The 16,344-nt window shown below is 44.6% G+C and overlaps 1 protein-coding gene across 1 annotated transcript in view; it reads right to left on the bottom strand.

The window, feature by feature from the left end:
- Positions 1-16,015, bottom strand: part of LOC149428311 (phosphorylase b kinase regulatory subunit beta-like) — a gene marked incomplete at both ends in the record, with an annotated part of 47,181 nt that extends 31,166 nt beyond the window's left edge. Inside the window, 2 exons of the mRNA XM_089667523.1 lie at positions 12,003-12,096; positions 15,923-16,015. Of these exons, the coding sequence (XP_089523649.1) occupies positions 12,003-12,096; positions 15,923-16,015 (187 nt within the window). The remainder of the gene's footprint in view (positions 1-12,002; positions 12,097-15,922) is intronic.
- Between the last annotated feature and the right edge of the window lie 329 nt (positions 16,016-16,344).

Genomic DNA, 16,344 nt, shown 5'->3' with positions numbered 1-16,344 from the left:
CCTCACCATACCTTTAATGGTTGAGCTGTCCCATTCATTCTGCGTGATGCACACATTTCCAGTTGACAGTTTGAGAAATGTTCCAGCATAACACACGCCTGCCATGCCTCAGTTCTGGAACAGATTAAAAGGAGAAATAAAAAACGCAAGACAATGCGCTCAGCCAAGCCACGGTCCTAGTCAAAAGTCTGCGCCAGGAAAACAGCAACTAGCTAAAACAACCAGCTTAATGATTTCCGTTTTATTTCCCTGACAGAAGAAGATTCTGTGGTGGGCAGATCATTATGAATTCTTCGACTTCCTAGTTCATCTTCTGTAAATAGAGAAAACCCTGGAAGCCACCACAAAGTGAGGATATCATCTGTCCACGAGATTCTGAGCAGAGAGCACAGAAGATCTGTACCATTGAGGGGGCAGATCATACATGTTGATTTTGTCAGGTTTGGTTCCAATTCAGCTCCCTGAAGTTTAATCTCTTCTGTGTTAATCTCCTGACCAAATGTCTACGTTGGCTTCAGGTCACTGCCAGCATCCATGTGTTTTCATGCATCCCGTGGATCTTTTCTTCTTCCACCTCCCCTGCTACTTCTTAGCAGAATATTAGCTCACTAATCATCAGGGGGAAGCTCTCATATGAGAAACCAAAATCCTGCCTCTACCAAGATGGTAGCCTCCACACACAGAGACAATACAGAGCAAGGCATGGTAAGACACTCATGGGTCAACAACCAGCAACCAGCTAAAACAACCGGCTTAATGATTTCCGTTTCATTTCCCTGACAGAAGAAGATTCTGTGGTGGGCAGATCATTATGAATTCTTCGACTTCCTAGTTCATCTTCTGCAAATAGACGAAACCCTGGAAGCCACCACAAAGTGAGGACATCATCTGTCCATGAGATTCTGAGCAGAGAGCACAGAGGATCTGTACCAATGAGGGGGCAGATCATACATGTTGATCTTGTCAGCTTTGGTTCCAATTCAGCTCCCTGAAGTTTCATCTCTTCTGTGTTAATCCCCTGACCAAATGTCTACGTTGGCTTCAGGTCACTGCCAGCATCCATGTGTTTTCATGCATCCCGTGGATCTTTTCTTCTTCCACCTCCCCTGCTACTTCTTAACAGAATATTAGCTCACTAATCATCAGGGGGAAGCTCTCATATGAGAAACTAAAATCCTGCCTCTACCAAGATGGCAGCCTCCACACACAGAGACAATACAGAGCAAGGCATGGTAAGACACTCATGGGTCAACAATCAGCTAAAACAACCGGCTTAATGATTTCCGTTTCATTTCCATACCATTGTGTGCAATAAATGATTGTCAAATACTGCACTTAGTCTGGCGCCCCTTTCTCTCCTTTAAGTCAGAGTTTGGGCATCCCCTGCAACCAAAAAGTAATTTTTGGTGAGATACTCTCAATGGGAAATCAAGTCTTATGCGGGCAACACATTGGTAGAATTCCAAATGAATTTTCTTTGGAAAATCGGAAATTTTGTGCGTTTTGTAATCTAATGGTGCCAACCTTCATTTCGCAATTCAACCAACCAAGCCTTCAATTTCACCTCATGATGCTACAGAAAAGAATTTTTGCGGTCAAGAATTTTTTTCCAGGTCTCAGCTCATGCTCATTTCTTTTTCAATTATATTTCTCGTACGATTCTCCCATGAATGACTAGCAATTCTTTCCTTTCAAAAAATTTCCAAGATGCTCGATCACTTAAACTTTCTGTGGCCCACTAATGGTGTGAAATTCGAACTAAAACTCTTAAGAAAAAGATTTCCGAAAGAACATTTTTTCAGAATTCGACCCGTGTATGGCTGGCTTAAAGGGATATAGTATAAAAGTGCAGCGCTAAATAAATAATGAATATGATATTGTGAAACAGTCAAGTGCAACGTATAAAATGAAGTAAATAAATATAGTCCATAAAGTATAAAACAATGTATAGTGTCCGTGGAACTACAAGGCACAGCAATCACGGTGAGAGATAAAACTGTGAAATGATCCAATGAGAGAATCCACCACCTCTGCCAGATGTAAACTCACCAGATAGCTACGGGCAAATAGCATGTATGCACATCACATCAGGAAATCAGAAAACAGCCAGAAACCTCCATCTTGGACTGCTCCGCCACAGGCAAAATGAAGGTGGACTCTCTCCTAGGAAAAATAGCTCACCATTAAAAATGGTAGCTTTCGGTGTATTTCCACGGCGTGGCGGGAGCTCCACTAAAACGCTGCCACCTTCTACGAGGAGAAGCTTCAAGAAGCCAGTAGGCAGAGGTGAGTAGGGGCTGATCTGCATATTTATGGAGACCTGACCAATCCCAGGCAGGAGGCCTGCCAGGCTGACCCATAGATATGACAAAGCCTGGCCAGCAGGGGAGTTGGGTGGAAGATGGATGGTTGAGGTGCTGTTGTGTAGCCTGGGAGGGGGTCCCAGAGAAGGGGGATTCTGTCTCTAGGCAGGCAGAAAACAGAAAGAGGGAGCTCCACTGCCCTGCAGTCCACCAGGGAAGGACAGCCTGCATATCCTGGAAAAGAACCAGCCCAGCGGAAGACCTGAAAACAGTTCTATCCACAGCTGCAGGACAAGGACAGTGTGAGTACCTCTACACCGTCAGGGCCTATAAGGGAGAACTTTTGCTGGAGGCAAGTTCATGGCAAGTCTTCAGGGGACAGTTTAGTACTTACCCAATCCCTTGTCCTGAGGTCAGATACCGTGGCCAGGTAGGCTGGTGTTTTCACTAAGGTTACTGATAGTTCCTACAAGTTGGGACTGTGCTAAAAATCCACCCAAGGACACCAGACTCCTAGGAGGGGATAACTTTGCTAAAGACTGTTGCTGTTCTGGAGGGAATACAGTCAAATGTCTGTTGCTGCAGTATGCCAGAAAAGGTGTCCTCATTTTGTTGTTCTTCAAGTCAGATCAGGCATCCCATAACCCCTTTTCCCTATCCAAGTTGAAATCCCTAATAAATGCAAAAGACCAAGTCCACGGACTGTTTCTTTGTGTCTGGATACCAGTTGGAAAGTGCGTATTACATGGGGGAGGGGGGGGGGGGACACACACACAAAGCCATCGGCTCTCAAGGGGGTAGCGCTACACTGATCGGCGTTGTCACAAGGACTTAAAGTGATAATAAATCCAAAATTCTGATTTGTCATCGGAAATGAGGTAACGGAACCGACCCCAGACTCCACTTGGGTATAGAATACCGCTTCCCTGTCTGAACACCGGCCACAGATACCATAGCCGATCAAACAAGACTAGACGACACCAATCTTGAAGTAATCCAGAAAATAGACTACTTTATTTCAACACAGATACAAGATATATACACTCAAGGGACAGTCCCCCCCTCCCTGCATAATGACACAGGGCGAGGCAATCTACATTTAGTAACAAGAGACACACAGGTATTCAAACTTCACACAAGCAAATAGTCCCATCAGGAGGGAGGGCTGCTGGAGACACCCCCCTCCCCCGCTAAGCTACTACACAAACACATACATCCCATAGTTTGCTCCCAAGCAAGACAAACAATAGAACAATGGGATTCAACCACACAACACCAAACAATCCACAACCCTCCACCCCACCTATCTCCTAGACATGTCTACACAATATTAGGACAGATCACCCTGTACCCCTAACAGGCACAGGGTGACTAAAACATAATAGGGATATAGGGAGCTGAGACAGGGGTCTCCCCATCTCTCCAAAGTGAGCTGGGTTCCATGGGCCCCCCACCCAAAGTGACTCCCGTCACAAGGTGAAATCATCCAATGGAAAGTTCCAGTGGCAAGAGGGAAATTGCCTTCACTTTGAATATATTTCCTCTCATTTCCTGTTGTGTCTCGGGTAGGAAATGAAAAGAAACCGAAGGCCCAAAAGCATAAGGACCAAAAATAATAAATAAAAATGATGGTGGGAGCATGCATTCATGGACAGTGCCGTTCATCCAAGCCTCTAGATTCTAGAATGATACAAAGGGGGAGTCCTCTTTTTGGATGCAACTTTACCGGCACAATATTTTTTATATGATAAACTTAAATAGTTCAAAAAAAGTTTTTTTTTTTTTAAATGTTTTTGCAATTTTATTTTTACAATCTTAAAAAGCAAACCTAGAGCTACAATACAGATTATGGCAGTGTAATCAAGAATGATACTGCAACTGTAGTATTGGGTCTTGCATAAATCGCACTTGGCGCGTTTCGAGATCAACAGTAAGCTCTTCCTCAGAAGTGCTCTAGAAGGCATGACGCATGATTCCATGTGAGGTAAAAACCACCAAAAGATTAAGAACTAGTTTTACATACACACAGCCAAGGACTCCTCATATACAGTCAGGTCCATAAATATTGGGACATGGACACAATTCTAACGTTTTTGGCTCTATACACCACCACAATGGATTTGAAATGAAACAAACAAGATGTGCTTTAACTGCAGACTGTCAGCTTTAATTTGAGGGTATTTACATCCAAATCAGGTGAACGGTGTAGGAATTACAACAGTTTGCATATGTGCCTCCCACTTGTTAAGGGAACAAAAGTAATGGGACAATTGGCTTCTCAGCTGTTCCATGGCCAGGTGTGTGTTATTCCCTCATTATCCCAATTACAATGAGCAGATAAAAGGTCCAGAGTTAATTTCAAGTGTGCTATTTGCATTTGGAATCTGTTTCTGTCAACTCTCAAGATGAGATCCAAAGAGCTGTCACTATCAGTGAAGCCATCATTAGGCTGAAAAAACAAAACAAACCCATCAGAGAGATAGCAAAAACATTAGGCGTGGCCAAAACAACTGTTTGGAACATTCTTAAAAAGAAGGAACGCACCGGTGAGCTCAGCAACACCAAAAGACCAGGAAGACCACGGAAAACAACTGTGGGGGATGACCGAAGAATTCTTCCCCTGGTGAAGAAAACACCCTTCACAACAGTTGGCCAGATCAAGAACACTCTCCAGGAGGTAGGTGTATGTGTGTCAAAGTCAACAATCAAGAGAAGACTTCACCAGAGTGAATACAGAGGGTTCACCACAAGATGGAAACCATTGGTGAGCCTCAAAAACAGGAAGGCCAGATTAGAGTTTGCCAAACGACATCTAAAAAAGCCTTCACAGTTCTGGAACAACATCCTATGGACAGATGAGACCGAGATCAACTTGTACCAGAGTGATGGGAAGCGAAGAGTATGGAGAAGGAAAGGAACTGCTCATGATCCTAAGCATACCACCTCATCAGTGAAGCATGGTGGTGGTAGTGTCATGGCGTGGACATGTATGGCTGCCAATGGAACTGGTTCTCTTGTATTTATTGATGATGTGACTGCTGACAGAAGCAGCCAGATGAATTCTGAAGTGTTTCGGGGATATTATCTGCTCATATTCAGCCAAATGCTTCACAACTCATTGGACACTTCACAGTGCAGATGGACAATGACCCAAAGCAGACTGCAAAAGCAACCAAAGAGTTTTTTAAGGGAAAGAAGTGGAATGTTCTGCAATGGCCAAGTCAATCACCTGACCTGAATCCGATTGAGCATTTCACTTGCTGAAGACAAAACTGAAGGGAAAATGCCCCAAGAACAAGCAGGAACTGAAGACAGTTGCAGTAGAGGCCTGGCAGAGCATCACCAGGGATGAAACCCAGCGTCTGGTGATGTCTATGCGTTCCACACTTCAGGCTGTAATTGACTGCAAAGGATTTGCAACCAAGTATTAAAAAGTGAAAGTTTGAATTATGATTATTATTCTGTCCCATTACTTTTGGTCCCTTAACAAGTGGGAGGCACATATGCAAACTGTTGTAATTCCTACACCGTTCACCTTATTTGGATGTAAATACCCTCAAATTAAAGCTGACAGTCTGCAGTTAAAACACAACTTGTTTGTTTCATTTCAAATCCATTATGGTGGTGTATAGAGCCAAAAATGTTAGAATTGTGTCGATGTCCCAATATTTATGGACCTGACTGTATCTCAAGCAAGATTGATAGAGCATAAAAATAAGGAAAACCAGAGAAACCAGCAAAGGATAAATGCCGCCCAGATGCCTCCTGAAGGGGCCATGCCCAAACGCATCAGCAACAAGACCACTTGCTCACTGATGTTGATAGGGCAGTGTATGAGTGCGAGGTGGTGATTTGAGAGAAATTTGCATAGGAAGATATTAGTGGCCTGATGATAATCAAAGCTGGAATTTAGAGGACAACCCGCTATAAAGTGATATAACAGGTGTGTCCAACGAAGTGCATCTAATGGCTGTAAAGTCCCATCCAAAAAGAGGACTCCCCCCTTTGTATTCTTCAGGGATGTTGGCACCCTGTGTATTATATCCCTTTCTCCCTTCATAGATTCTAGGATGAAAGTTTACAAGCAGGAAAGCCTACAAGTGATCGTATCGTTCGCTTTACATTCTGCTCACATAACAGCTGAATCAATAAAAATTGTAATTTTCACAGCATAGAAGTCATTTATAAATATGCAAGGGTAAGCATATATCTGAATGAAATACATCAGGGAATGTGATGCGTCTGGTAATTTTTTTCTATATTTTGAACTACAAAGGTGAACAACCCGTGCATTACATTATTATAGGCAGACAGCTTGCCTGGCTCTGTACCCCGTATCGGGGTCTGCAGAGACAGAGGGATCCTCGGAGTTGGCAGGAGGCTGAGCTGTGACTGGCAAAGCTGGTATTAATTATTCTACAGACTTCCAGATTCATAGTCAAGGATAAATACTGATATTTACCCAGATCCTCTCTGGCGGGGATGCCTGTGCCTACATAGGCTCTACTCCCACACAAAGCTTTATGCCTGATTCATAACCAAGAGCCTCAATAACACTTCAGCTCAAGGACTCATCTCACCCTGAACACTTGTGTTTCAGTACTGACTCACCTTTTAATTGAATTAGGACTCTGCTTGTATTCCGCCACAGTCCCACTGGAAGCATGCTATATGGGCCAAAAGGTTTGAAGACCCCTGACCACCACCAGGGGCGGACTGACCATTTGGAAACTCGGGCAATGCCCGAGGGCCCGGGGTCAGTAGGGGCCCCATGAGATGCCCCTGGTACCTTTTTCATAGGCTTTTCTGAGTTTGGGCAAGGACACAGGGGCCCCATGATCCACTATTGCCAGGGGGCCCCATGAGTTGTCAGTCCTCCCCTGACCACCGCCCCTGACCACCACACATACATTATACTGCCAAAAGTATCAGTACACTGGCCTTTCCACACTCATGAACTTTAATGGCCTCCCAGTCTTAGTCCGTAGGGTTCAATATCGGGTTGGCCCCGCCCTTTGCAGCTATAACAGCTTCAACTCTTCTGGGAAGGCCGTCCACAAGGTTTAGGAGGGTGTCTATGGGAAGGTTGGACCATTCTTCCAGAAGCACATTTGTCAGGTCAGGCACTGATGTCGGGGGAGGAGGCCTGGCTCGCAGTCTCCGCTCTAATTCATCCCAAAGGTGTTCTATGGGGTTGAGGTCAGGACTCTGTGCCGGACAGTCAAGTTCCTCCACCCCAAACTGGCTACTCCATGTCTTTATGGACCTTGCTTTGTGCACTGGTGGGCAGTCATGTTGGAACAGGAAGGGGCCATCCCCAAACTCTTCCCACAAAGTTGGGAGCATGAAATTGTCAAAAATGTCTTGGTGTGCTGATGCCTTAAGGGCTGGTTCACACCAGATGCAGCCCAGTGCGTTTTTTTCTGCAACAAAAATGCATGCACAGTATTTTCCATGTATTCCAATGGCCCTAGTTCACACCTGTGCAGTCAGTTCCAGTTGCAGAGAAAAAAGGAGAACACGCAGAACTGTTTCTGCACAGAGCTGTACTGGAACACAGCAAAACACATCAAAAACACCCCGGAACTGCGTGTGGTGTGATCTGGAAGCAAAAAACACACCCGGAACACATCAGGAGGGCGTTTTTGTGGTGTTAACTGGCCCTAGGAGTTCCCTTTACTGGAACTAGGGGGCCAAGCCCAACCCCTGAAAAACAACCCCACACCATAATCCCCCCTCCACCAAACTTTACACTTGGCACAATGCAGTACCGTTCTCCTGGCCACCGCCAAACCCAGACATGTCCATCGGATTGCCAGACAGAGAAGCGTGATTGATCACTCCAGAGAACACGTCTCCATGCTCTAGAGTCCAGTGGCGGCGTGCTTTACACCACGGCATCCGACGCTTTGCATTGCACTTGGTGATGGAAGGCTTGGATGCAGCTGCTTGGCCATGGAAACCCATTCCATGAAGCTCTCTACGCACTGTTGTTGGGCTCATCTGAAGGCCACACCAAGTTTGGAGGTCTTTAGCTATTGACTCTGCAGACAGTTGGTGACTTCTGCGCACTGTGTGCTTCAAGCATGCGCTGACCTCGCCCTGTCATGTGACGTGGCCTACCACTTGGTGGCTGATTTGCGGTTGTTCCCAGTTGCTTCCACTTTGTTATGATCCCACTAACAGTTGAGCGTGGAATATTTAGTAGCCAGGAAATGTCACGGATGGACTTATTGCCCAGGTGACCACCTATCACGGGACCACGCTTGGAGTCACTGAGCTCCTGAGAGCGACCCATTCTTTCACCAATGTTTGTAGAAGCCGTCTGCATGCCTAGGGGCTTGATTGTATACACCTGTGTCCATGGAGGGGATTGGAGGACTTGAATCACATGATTGGGAGGGCGGGGCCAATACGTTTGGCAGTGTAATGTAAATGACTCAGTGCCATGCAGTATAACTACTCCTACTGATAAATAATTATATCCCGTGTAATATTACATCACATGAACATTAAAAAAAAAAACAAAAAGCAAAAAAAATAAATGTATTACAAGGACATGCATACAATGTATTCTTTTATGTCAAACAATATATCTGAAGCAATCCACACTATTAACTGATTAAACAAAGAGATTCCAAGTATCCATATATATTCACACAAATCCTTTTGTCCAATAATCCAGCCGTGTCACCTATTGTTTACAATCGTGAATAGGAAGACCCTGTGCACAGCACCTACCTATTCATGACTGTACATGTTCACGTGTAGTCACACATTTTAGGGTCAGCTGCAGATTGACATTGTTGGTACAGTGTGGGCACAATATTATTATTATTTAGCACAATGACACCGGGAGTCATAATAATATTATATATTTTGTGTCGTCAATTGTATTTGACTACTAAAATAAATGGTGAAGAGCTGCCCCTTATTGTAATCAAGTGAAAGTGAAATTATACAAATGTGCAAAATATGCATCCCAAAAAAACGTAACAAACCCAAAACAAAAAGCTGGTGCACAAAATGGTAAGTACAAAGAGTACTATAATACACCCCCCCCTTTTTTTTACTCTATGAATGGTGTATTCCTTAATGTGGGAAGGTTCGATACCACACTGCAACTGCTCTTACAATATGAGCTGTACTATAATGCACCTTCCTCCTAAAACAAACAAAAGTGCAGCGACCTAAATTGTGCATCGATAACAATACATCGATAAATTCATAGTCCATACATAAAGTCCAATGTTTTATAGAGCTTTAGTGAGCAAAATGTATTAATTTTTATTTATTTATTACAGGTATTTATATAGTGCCGTCAATTTACATATATATTGTACATTCCCATCAGTCCCTAACCCTCAAGGGGCGTACAATCTAAGGTCCCTAACCCTCAAGGGGTGTACAATCTAAGGTCCCTAACCCTCAAGGGGTGTACAATCTAAGGTCCCTAACCCTCAAGGGGCGTACAATCTAAGGTCCCTAACCCTCAAGGGGTGTACAATCTAAGGTCCCTAACCCTCAAGGGGTGTACAATCTAAGGTCCCTAACCCTCAAGGGGCGTACAATCTAAGGTCCCTAACCCTCAAGGGGTGTACAATCTAAGGTCCCTAACCCTCAAGGGGCGTACAATCTAAGGTCCCTAACCCTCAAGGGGCGTACAATCTAAGGTCCCTAACTCACATTCATACATACACATACTAGGGACAATTTAGACAGGATTCAATTCACCTCCCAGCATGTCTTTGGAGTGTGGGAGGAAACCGGAGTACCCGAAGAAAACCCACGCAGGCACAGGGAGAACATGTAAACTCCAGGCAGGTGGTGCCACTTTACATATATATTATACATTCATATCAGTCCCTAACCCTCAAGGGGCGTACAATCTAAGGTCCCTAACTCACATTCATACATACACATACTAGGGACAATTTAGACAGGATTCAATTCACCTCCCAGCATGTCTTTGGAGTGTGGGAGGAAACCGGAGTACCCGAAGAAAACCCACGCAGGCACAGGGAGAACATGTAAACTCCAGGCAGGTGGTGCCACTTTACATATATATTATACATTCATATCAGTCCCTAACCCTCAAGGGGCGTACAATCTAAGGTCCCTAACCCTCAAAAGGCGTACAATCTAAGGTCCCTAACTCACATTCATACATACACATACTAGGGACAATTTAGACAGGATTCAATTAACCTCCCAGCATGTCTTTGGAGTGTGGGAGGAAACCGGAGTACCCGGATGAAACCCGCGCAGGCACAGGGAGAACATGCAAACTCCAGGCAGGTGGTGCCATGGTTGGGATTTGAACCGACGACCCGAGTACTGCCAGGCGGAAGTGCTAACCAATTATTCACTATGCTGCCCAATTTAAGAGGGTAGGTGATAAAAAAAAGAGAGATAGGTGCTTCCAATTGTGCTCCCTCTATTTCACCGCACTCACTGCGATGTTTGACCCCCTTTTTTAAGTAGGTCAAATGCGCTTTGAGTACTCCTCCTCTAGGGCAATATCACACCTCAAATTACTCGGGTCAATGGTAGAAAACAAACACTGCACATCACCCTGAACACACCGTCCCCACCGTGAAACATGGTGGTGGCAGCAGCATGTTGTGGGGATGCTTTTCTTCTGCAGGGACAGGGAAGCTGGTCAGAGTTGATGGGAAGATGGATGGGGCCAAATACAGGGCAATCTTAGAAGAAAACCTATTAGAGTCTGCAAAAGACTTGAGACCAGGGCAGAGGTTCCCCTTCCAGCAGGACAACGACCCAAAACATCCAGCCAGAGCTACAATGGAATGGTTCCGATCAAAGCATCTTCATGTGTTAGGATGGCCCAGTCACAGTCCAGACCCAAATCCAATAGAGAATCTGTGGCCAGACCTGAAAATTGCTGTTCTCAGGCGCTCTCCATCCAACCTGACAGAGCTTGAGAGATTTTACAAAGAAGAATGATCAGAAATGTCCCTCTCCAGATGTGCAAAGCTGGGAGAGACATCCCCAAAAAGACTTGCAGCTGGAATTGCAGACAAAGAAGGTCCTACAAAGTATTGACTCCGGGAGGGGGGGGGGGGGCTGAAAACAAATGTACACCACACTTTTCACAGATTTATTTGCAAAAAAGCTTGGGACATTTTTTTATAACCTAACCTTGCTTTAAACTTCTCCACAACTTTATCCCTGACCTGTCTGGTGTGTTCCTTGGCCTTCATGATGCTGTTTGTTCATGAATGTTCTCTAACAAACCTCTGAGGGATTAACATAACACTGTATTTATACTGAGATGACATGACACACAGGGGACTCTATTTACTAATTAGGTGACCTCTGAAGGCAATTGGTTCCACTAGATTTTAGTTAGGGGTATCAGAGTAAAGGGGGCTGAATACAAATGCATGTCACACTTTTCAGATTTTTATTTGTAAAACATTTTGAAAACCATTTCTCATTTTCCTTCCATTTCACAATAATCTGCCACTTTGTGTTGGTCTATCACATAAAATTCCTATACAATACATTGATGTTTTTGGTTGTAACATGACAAAATGTGGAAAATTTCAAGGGGTATGAATACTTTTTCAAAGCACTGTATACTGCACGGCACTGAGTCACTTATATTATGAATGTTTGGTACCTTTTTTTTTTTATTTCTACCATTCAGTGAATTTCCGTTGTGCTGTCACTCACCTTTACCAGCTCCTGCTGTGGCCAGATCTGGATGGGCTCCACTTGTTGAGGTGTTTGTGTCTGAATACCGTATGTGTTCAGGAAGACTTGCAGTCTAGACAATGGACAACAACAGGTCAGTCACAGCAACATCCTTCATGTTCAAACAAGAATCCACATTACAGCAGCCCAGCAATTTTTAGCAACCTATCAGGCATCGCATCCACACTCGGTATCGCTGGAGAGCCGATATTTTATTGGCTTTGGAAGTCAGGGTGCAAAGTGAGTATTTTTAACTTCCTCCTTTGATTTTTTTTTTTGTTTTGTTTTGCTTCAACTTCGCTCATTTCATGGAAGGTAGGAGGCTAACTAATAAGGCAGACATTGCATTTTCATACCAGGCCTGCTATATTGTTAACCACTTCATGTCCGGACACTTTCACCCCCTTCCAGTCCGGACACTTTCCCCCCCTTCCAGTCCGGACACTTTCCCCCCTTCCAGTCCGGACACTTTCCCCCCCTTCCAGTCCGGACACTTTCCCCCCCTTCCAGTCCGGACACTTTCCCCCCCTTCCAGTCCGGACACTTTCCCCCCCTTCCAGTCCGGACACTTTCCCCCCCTTCCAGTCCGGACACTTTCCCCCCCTTCCTGTCCGGACACTTTCACCCCCTTCCAGTCCAGACACTTTCCCCCCCTTCCAGTCCGGACACTTTCCCCCCCTTCCAGTCCGGACACTTTCACCCCCTTCCTGTCCAGACACTTTCCCCCCCTTCCTGTCCAGACACTTTCCCCCCCCTTCCAGTCCGGACACTTTCACCCCCTTCCTGTCCGGACACTTTCCCCCCCCTTCCAGTCCGGACACTTTCACCCCCTTCCAGTCCGGACACTTTCACCCCCTTCCTGTCCGGACACATTCACCCTCTTCCAGTCCGGACACTTTCCCCCCTTCCAGTCCGGACACTTTCACCCCCTTCCAGTCCGGACACTTTCCCCCCCTTCCAGTCCGGACACTTTCCCCCCCTTCCAGTCCGGACACTTTCCCCCCCTTCCAGTCCGGACACTTTCCCCCCCTTCCAGTCCGGACACTTTCCCCCCCTTCCAGTCCGGACACTTTCCCCCCCTTCCAGTCCGGACACTTTCCCCCCCTTCCAGTCCGGACACTTTCCGCCCCTTCCAGTCCAGACACTTTCCCCCCCCTTCCAGTCCGGACACTTTCCCCCCCCCTTCCAGTCCGGACACTTTTCCCCCCCCCCCTTCCAGTTCAGGCCAATTTTCAGCGCTATCACACTTTGAATAATAATTGCGCAGTCATGCAACACTGTACCCATATGAATTTTTTTAGCATTTTTTGAGACAGATAAAACTTTATTTTGGTGGTACTTAATCGCCACTGGGATTTTTATTTTTTCGCTATATAAATGAGAAAATTCCAAAAAATGTTTTTAAAAAAAGTATTTTTCTTATAAAATTTTGCAAATAAATAATCTTTCTTCGTAAATCTTGGCCAAAATGTATTCAGCTATCTTTTTAGAAAAAAAAATAGTTTATAACCAAACATTATAATTTTTTCAAATTTTGTTTACTTTTTTTTTTTTTATATTATTTGTTTTTTTTTTTACATACTGTCACCCTAGCAGTACAGTGTCACCATGGTAACACTGTACTATTTGTGGGGGGTGATGAAGATTTTTTTTTTTCTTTTTTTTTACACTGATTGCTTTTACACCCATGAAGGCTGTAAAAGCAATAATTTCTCCTTCTCTCTGGCTGCATTCCTGCAGCCACTGAGAAATACTGTGTGAGCTGTGATTGGTCACAGCTTGTTACATGGTACAAAGCTGTTGTGAATAGCCTTGTGCCATGTGACCTCTGTGATCATTCAGATTTCACAAGTAGTAAGCAATGATGTCAGGATGTGACATCTTGTTACTACTGTTCATGTGATCACTGATTGGCCAATCAGTGATCACATGAATAATCGGGACCTCACACAGAGGTCCCGAATAGCGATCTGTGTTATTATTATTATACAGGATTTATATATTATTACTATACAGGATTTATATTATTATTATTATACAGGATTTATATATTATTATTATACAGGATTTATATATTATTATTATACAGGATTTATATATTATTATTATACAGGATTTATATATTATTATTATACAGGATTTATATATTATTATTATACAGGATTTATATATTATTATTATACAGGATTTATATTATTATTATTATACAGGATTTATGGCGCCAACAGTTTGCTCAGCGCTTTACAATATAACGGGAGACAATACAGCAACAATACAGTTCAATACAAGAGGGAAAGGAGGGCCCTGATCCTGGGAGCTTACAATCTAGGAGAGTTCCGCTGTGTCCTCTGGACATAGTGGGCACTGATCGCGGTGCCGCTGTAAAAAAAATAATTTCACCTTCTCTCTGGCTGCATTCTTGCAGCAATTGAGAAATACTGTGTGAGCTGTGATTGGTCACAGCTTGTCACATGGTACAAGGCTGTTGTGAACAGCCCTGTACCATGTGACCATTCACAGATTTCACAAGTAGTAAGCAATGATGTCAGGAAGTGACATCTTGTTTACTGCTGTTCATGTGATCACTGATTGGCCAATCAGTGATCACATGAATCGGGACCTCACACAGGAGGTCCTGTACAGAGATCTGTGTTCCGCTGTGTCCTCTGGACACAGTGGGCACTGATAGTGGTGCCGCTGTAAAAACAATAATTTCTCCTTCTCTCTGGCTGCATTTCTGCAGCCATTGAGAAATACTGTGAGAGCTGTGATTGGTCACAGCTTGTCACATGGTACAAAGGGGAGAAGACGAAGCGCCTTTAAGTGCAGCAGACCACTTTAATATACAATAAAAAGTAGGAACACTCACATGGTAGTAGAGTAATAAAAGCATGTAGGGTATTGTTTTGTAGAAACACCATGTGGAATGGCTGTCACTGGTGCCTGTATCGTCCGCGTCTCAGTGGTAGGGAGCGTGGTTCACGAGGGAGACAGATGTGGAGCCGGCCGGCATGCACGTACTCCTAAAGATGGGGGCTGGGACGCACACTGAACTGCAACGTCGGTGTAGGCATGATGTCGTCAGTGATCAAGATGAAATGCAACGCGTTTCGGAGCATGCGTTGGCTTCTAACAGCGGAAGCGCGCTCTTTTCTCAAGCAGGGTCACATGGTACCAGCCTGTTGTGAATAGCCCTGTACCATGTGACCTCTGTGATCATTCACAGATTTCACAAGTAGTAAGCAATGGTGTCAGAAAGTGACATCTTATTTACTACTGTTCATGTGATCACTGATTGGCCAATCAGTGATCACATGAATCAGGACATCACACAAAGGTCCCGGACAGCAATCTGTGTTCCACTGTGTCTGAAAGACACAGTGGGCACTGATCGCGGTGCTGCGCGCTCCCAGGGACAAGCACAGGCAATGGATGTGGGGGGACATTTAGAAACGTCCCCCCGCATGGGCAGCGCTCCCGTCCGGCCGTTTGTCGATATGGGCCGACAGGAAGGGGTTAAGTAGACGTCTCCACTAAGCCTGCATGCTTTAAATGTTACATTGTGAATACAGGATTCAGTTTGTTTTTCCTTAAGAGCAGGGATAAATACAACGCCATGGAGGCTGTAGGTGCCATTCACCAGCAAATGAATAATAAAACGACAGACTTTTATTGATCTCTTTATTCGCTGAGGTCTCACCTGCTCCTCACAGTCCCTGGATTATCCAGTTGTGCCGTACGGCGTACAGTCCTAACACACAGTCACTCACCATTCATCGACTTTTATCCCGTCAACAAGACAACACGTTCCGGCTTAGCCGTCATTATTTATAGGCGATCTTAAAGTCTTGTTGGGTATGAATATGTTTTCTGTGCACAGAAGGCTTTCATCGTCTTACCTCTGGCTCTCTGCGATCAAAGCCACATGTATCACGGTGTCATTATCCAGGGGACCCTGAGAAGGAGAAGAAGGAAGTTTTATTACAAAGGAACTACAAGACACAGAATTACAAATAATTAAAAAAAATACAAAAAAAAACGAAACATTTTGTTAAAACACAGAAGCTATAAGTATAAACCGTGATCTTGGGACGTTAAGGTTTAGTCCGGAAAATTTTCTTCCTGCAGAAGTCCGAATCTCGTGTTTGTACTAGAACACATCACCCCCCCCCCCCCTTTACATCACAGCCCCACTCTGTACATCAGTGTCTTCAGCCTACCCTTCACATCAAACCCCCCTGTACATCATAGCTCCACCCTTATACATCATGTCCTCAACCCCCTTTCCACATCATAGTCCTCTCATTAGCATCTCCCCCCC

Source organism: Staurois parvus, unplaced genomic scaffold (assembly GCF_062004578.1).
Source record: "Staurois parvus isolate SC_StPar_1 unplaced genomic scaffold, SC_StPar_1.0 ptg003330l, whole genome shotgun sequence".
In the NCBI taxonomy this organism is placed as follows: Eukaryota; Metazoa; Chordata; class Amphibia; order Anura; family Ranidae; genus Staurois; species Staurois parvus.
This window is presented reverse-complemented; position numbering and strand designations above follow the sequence as displayed.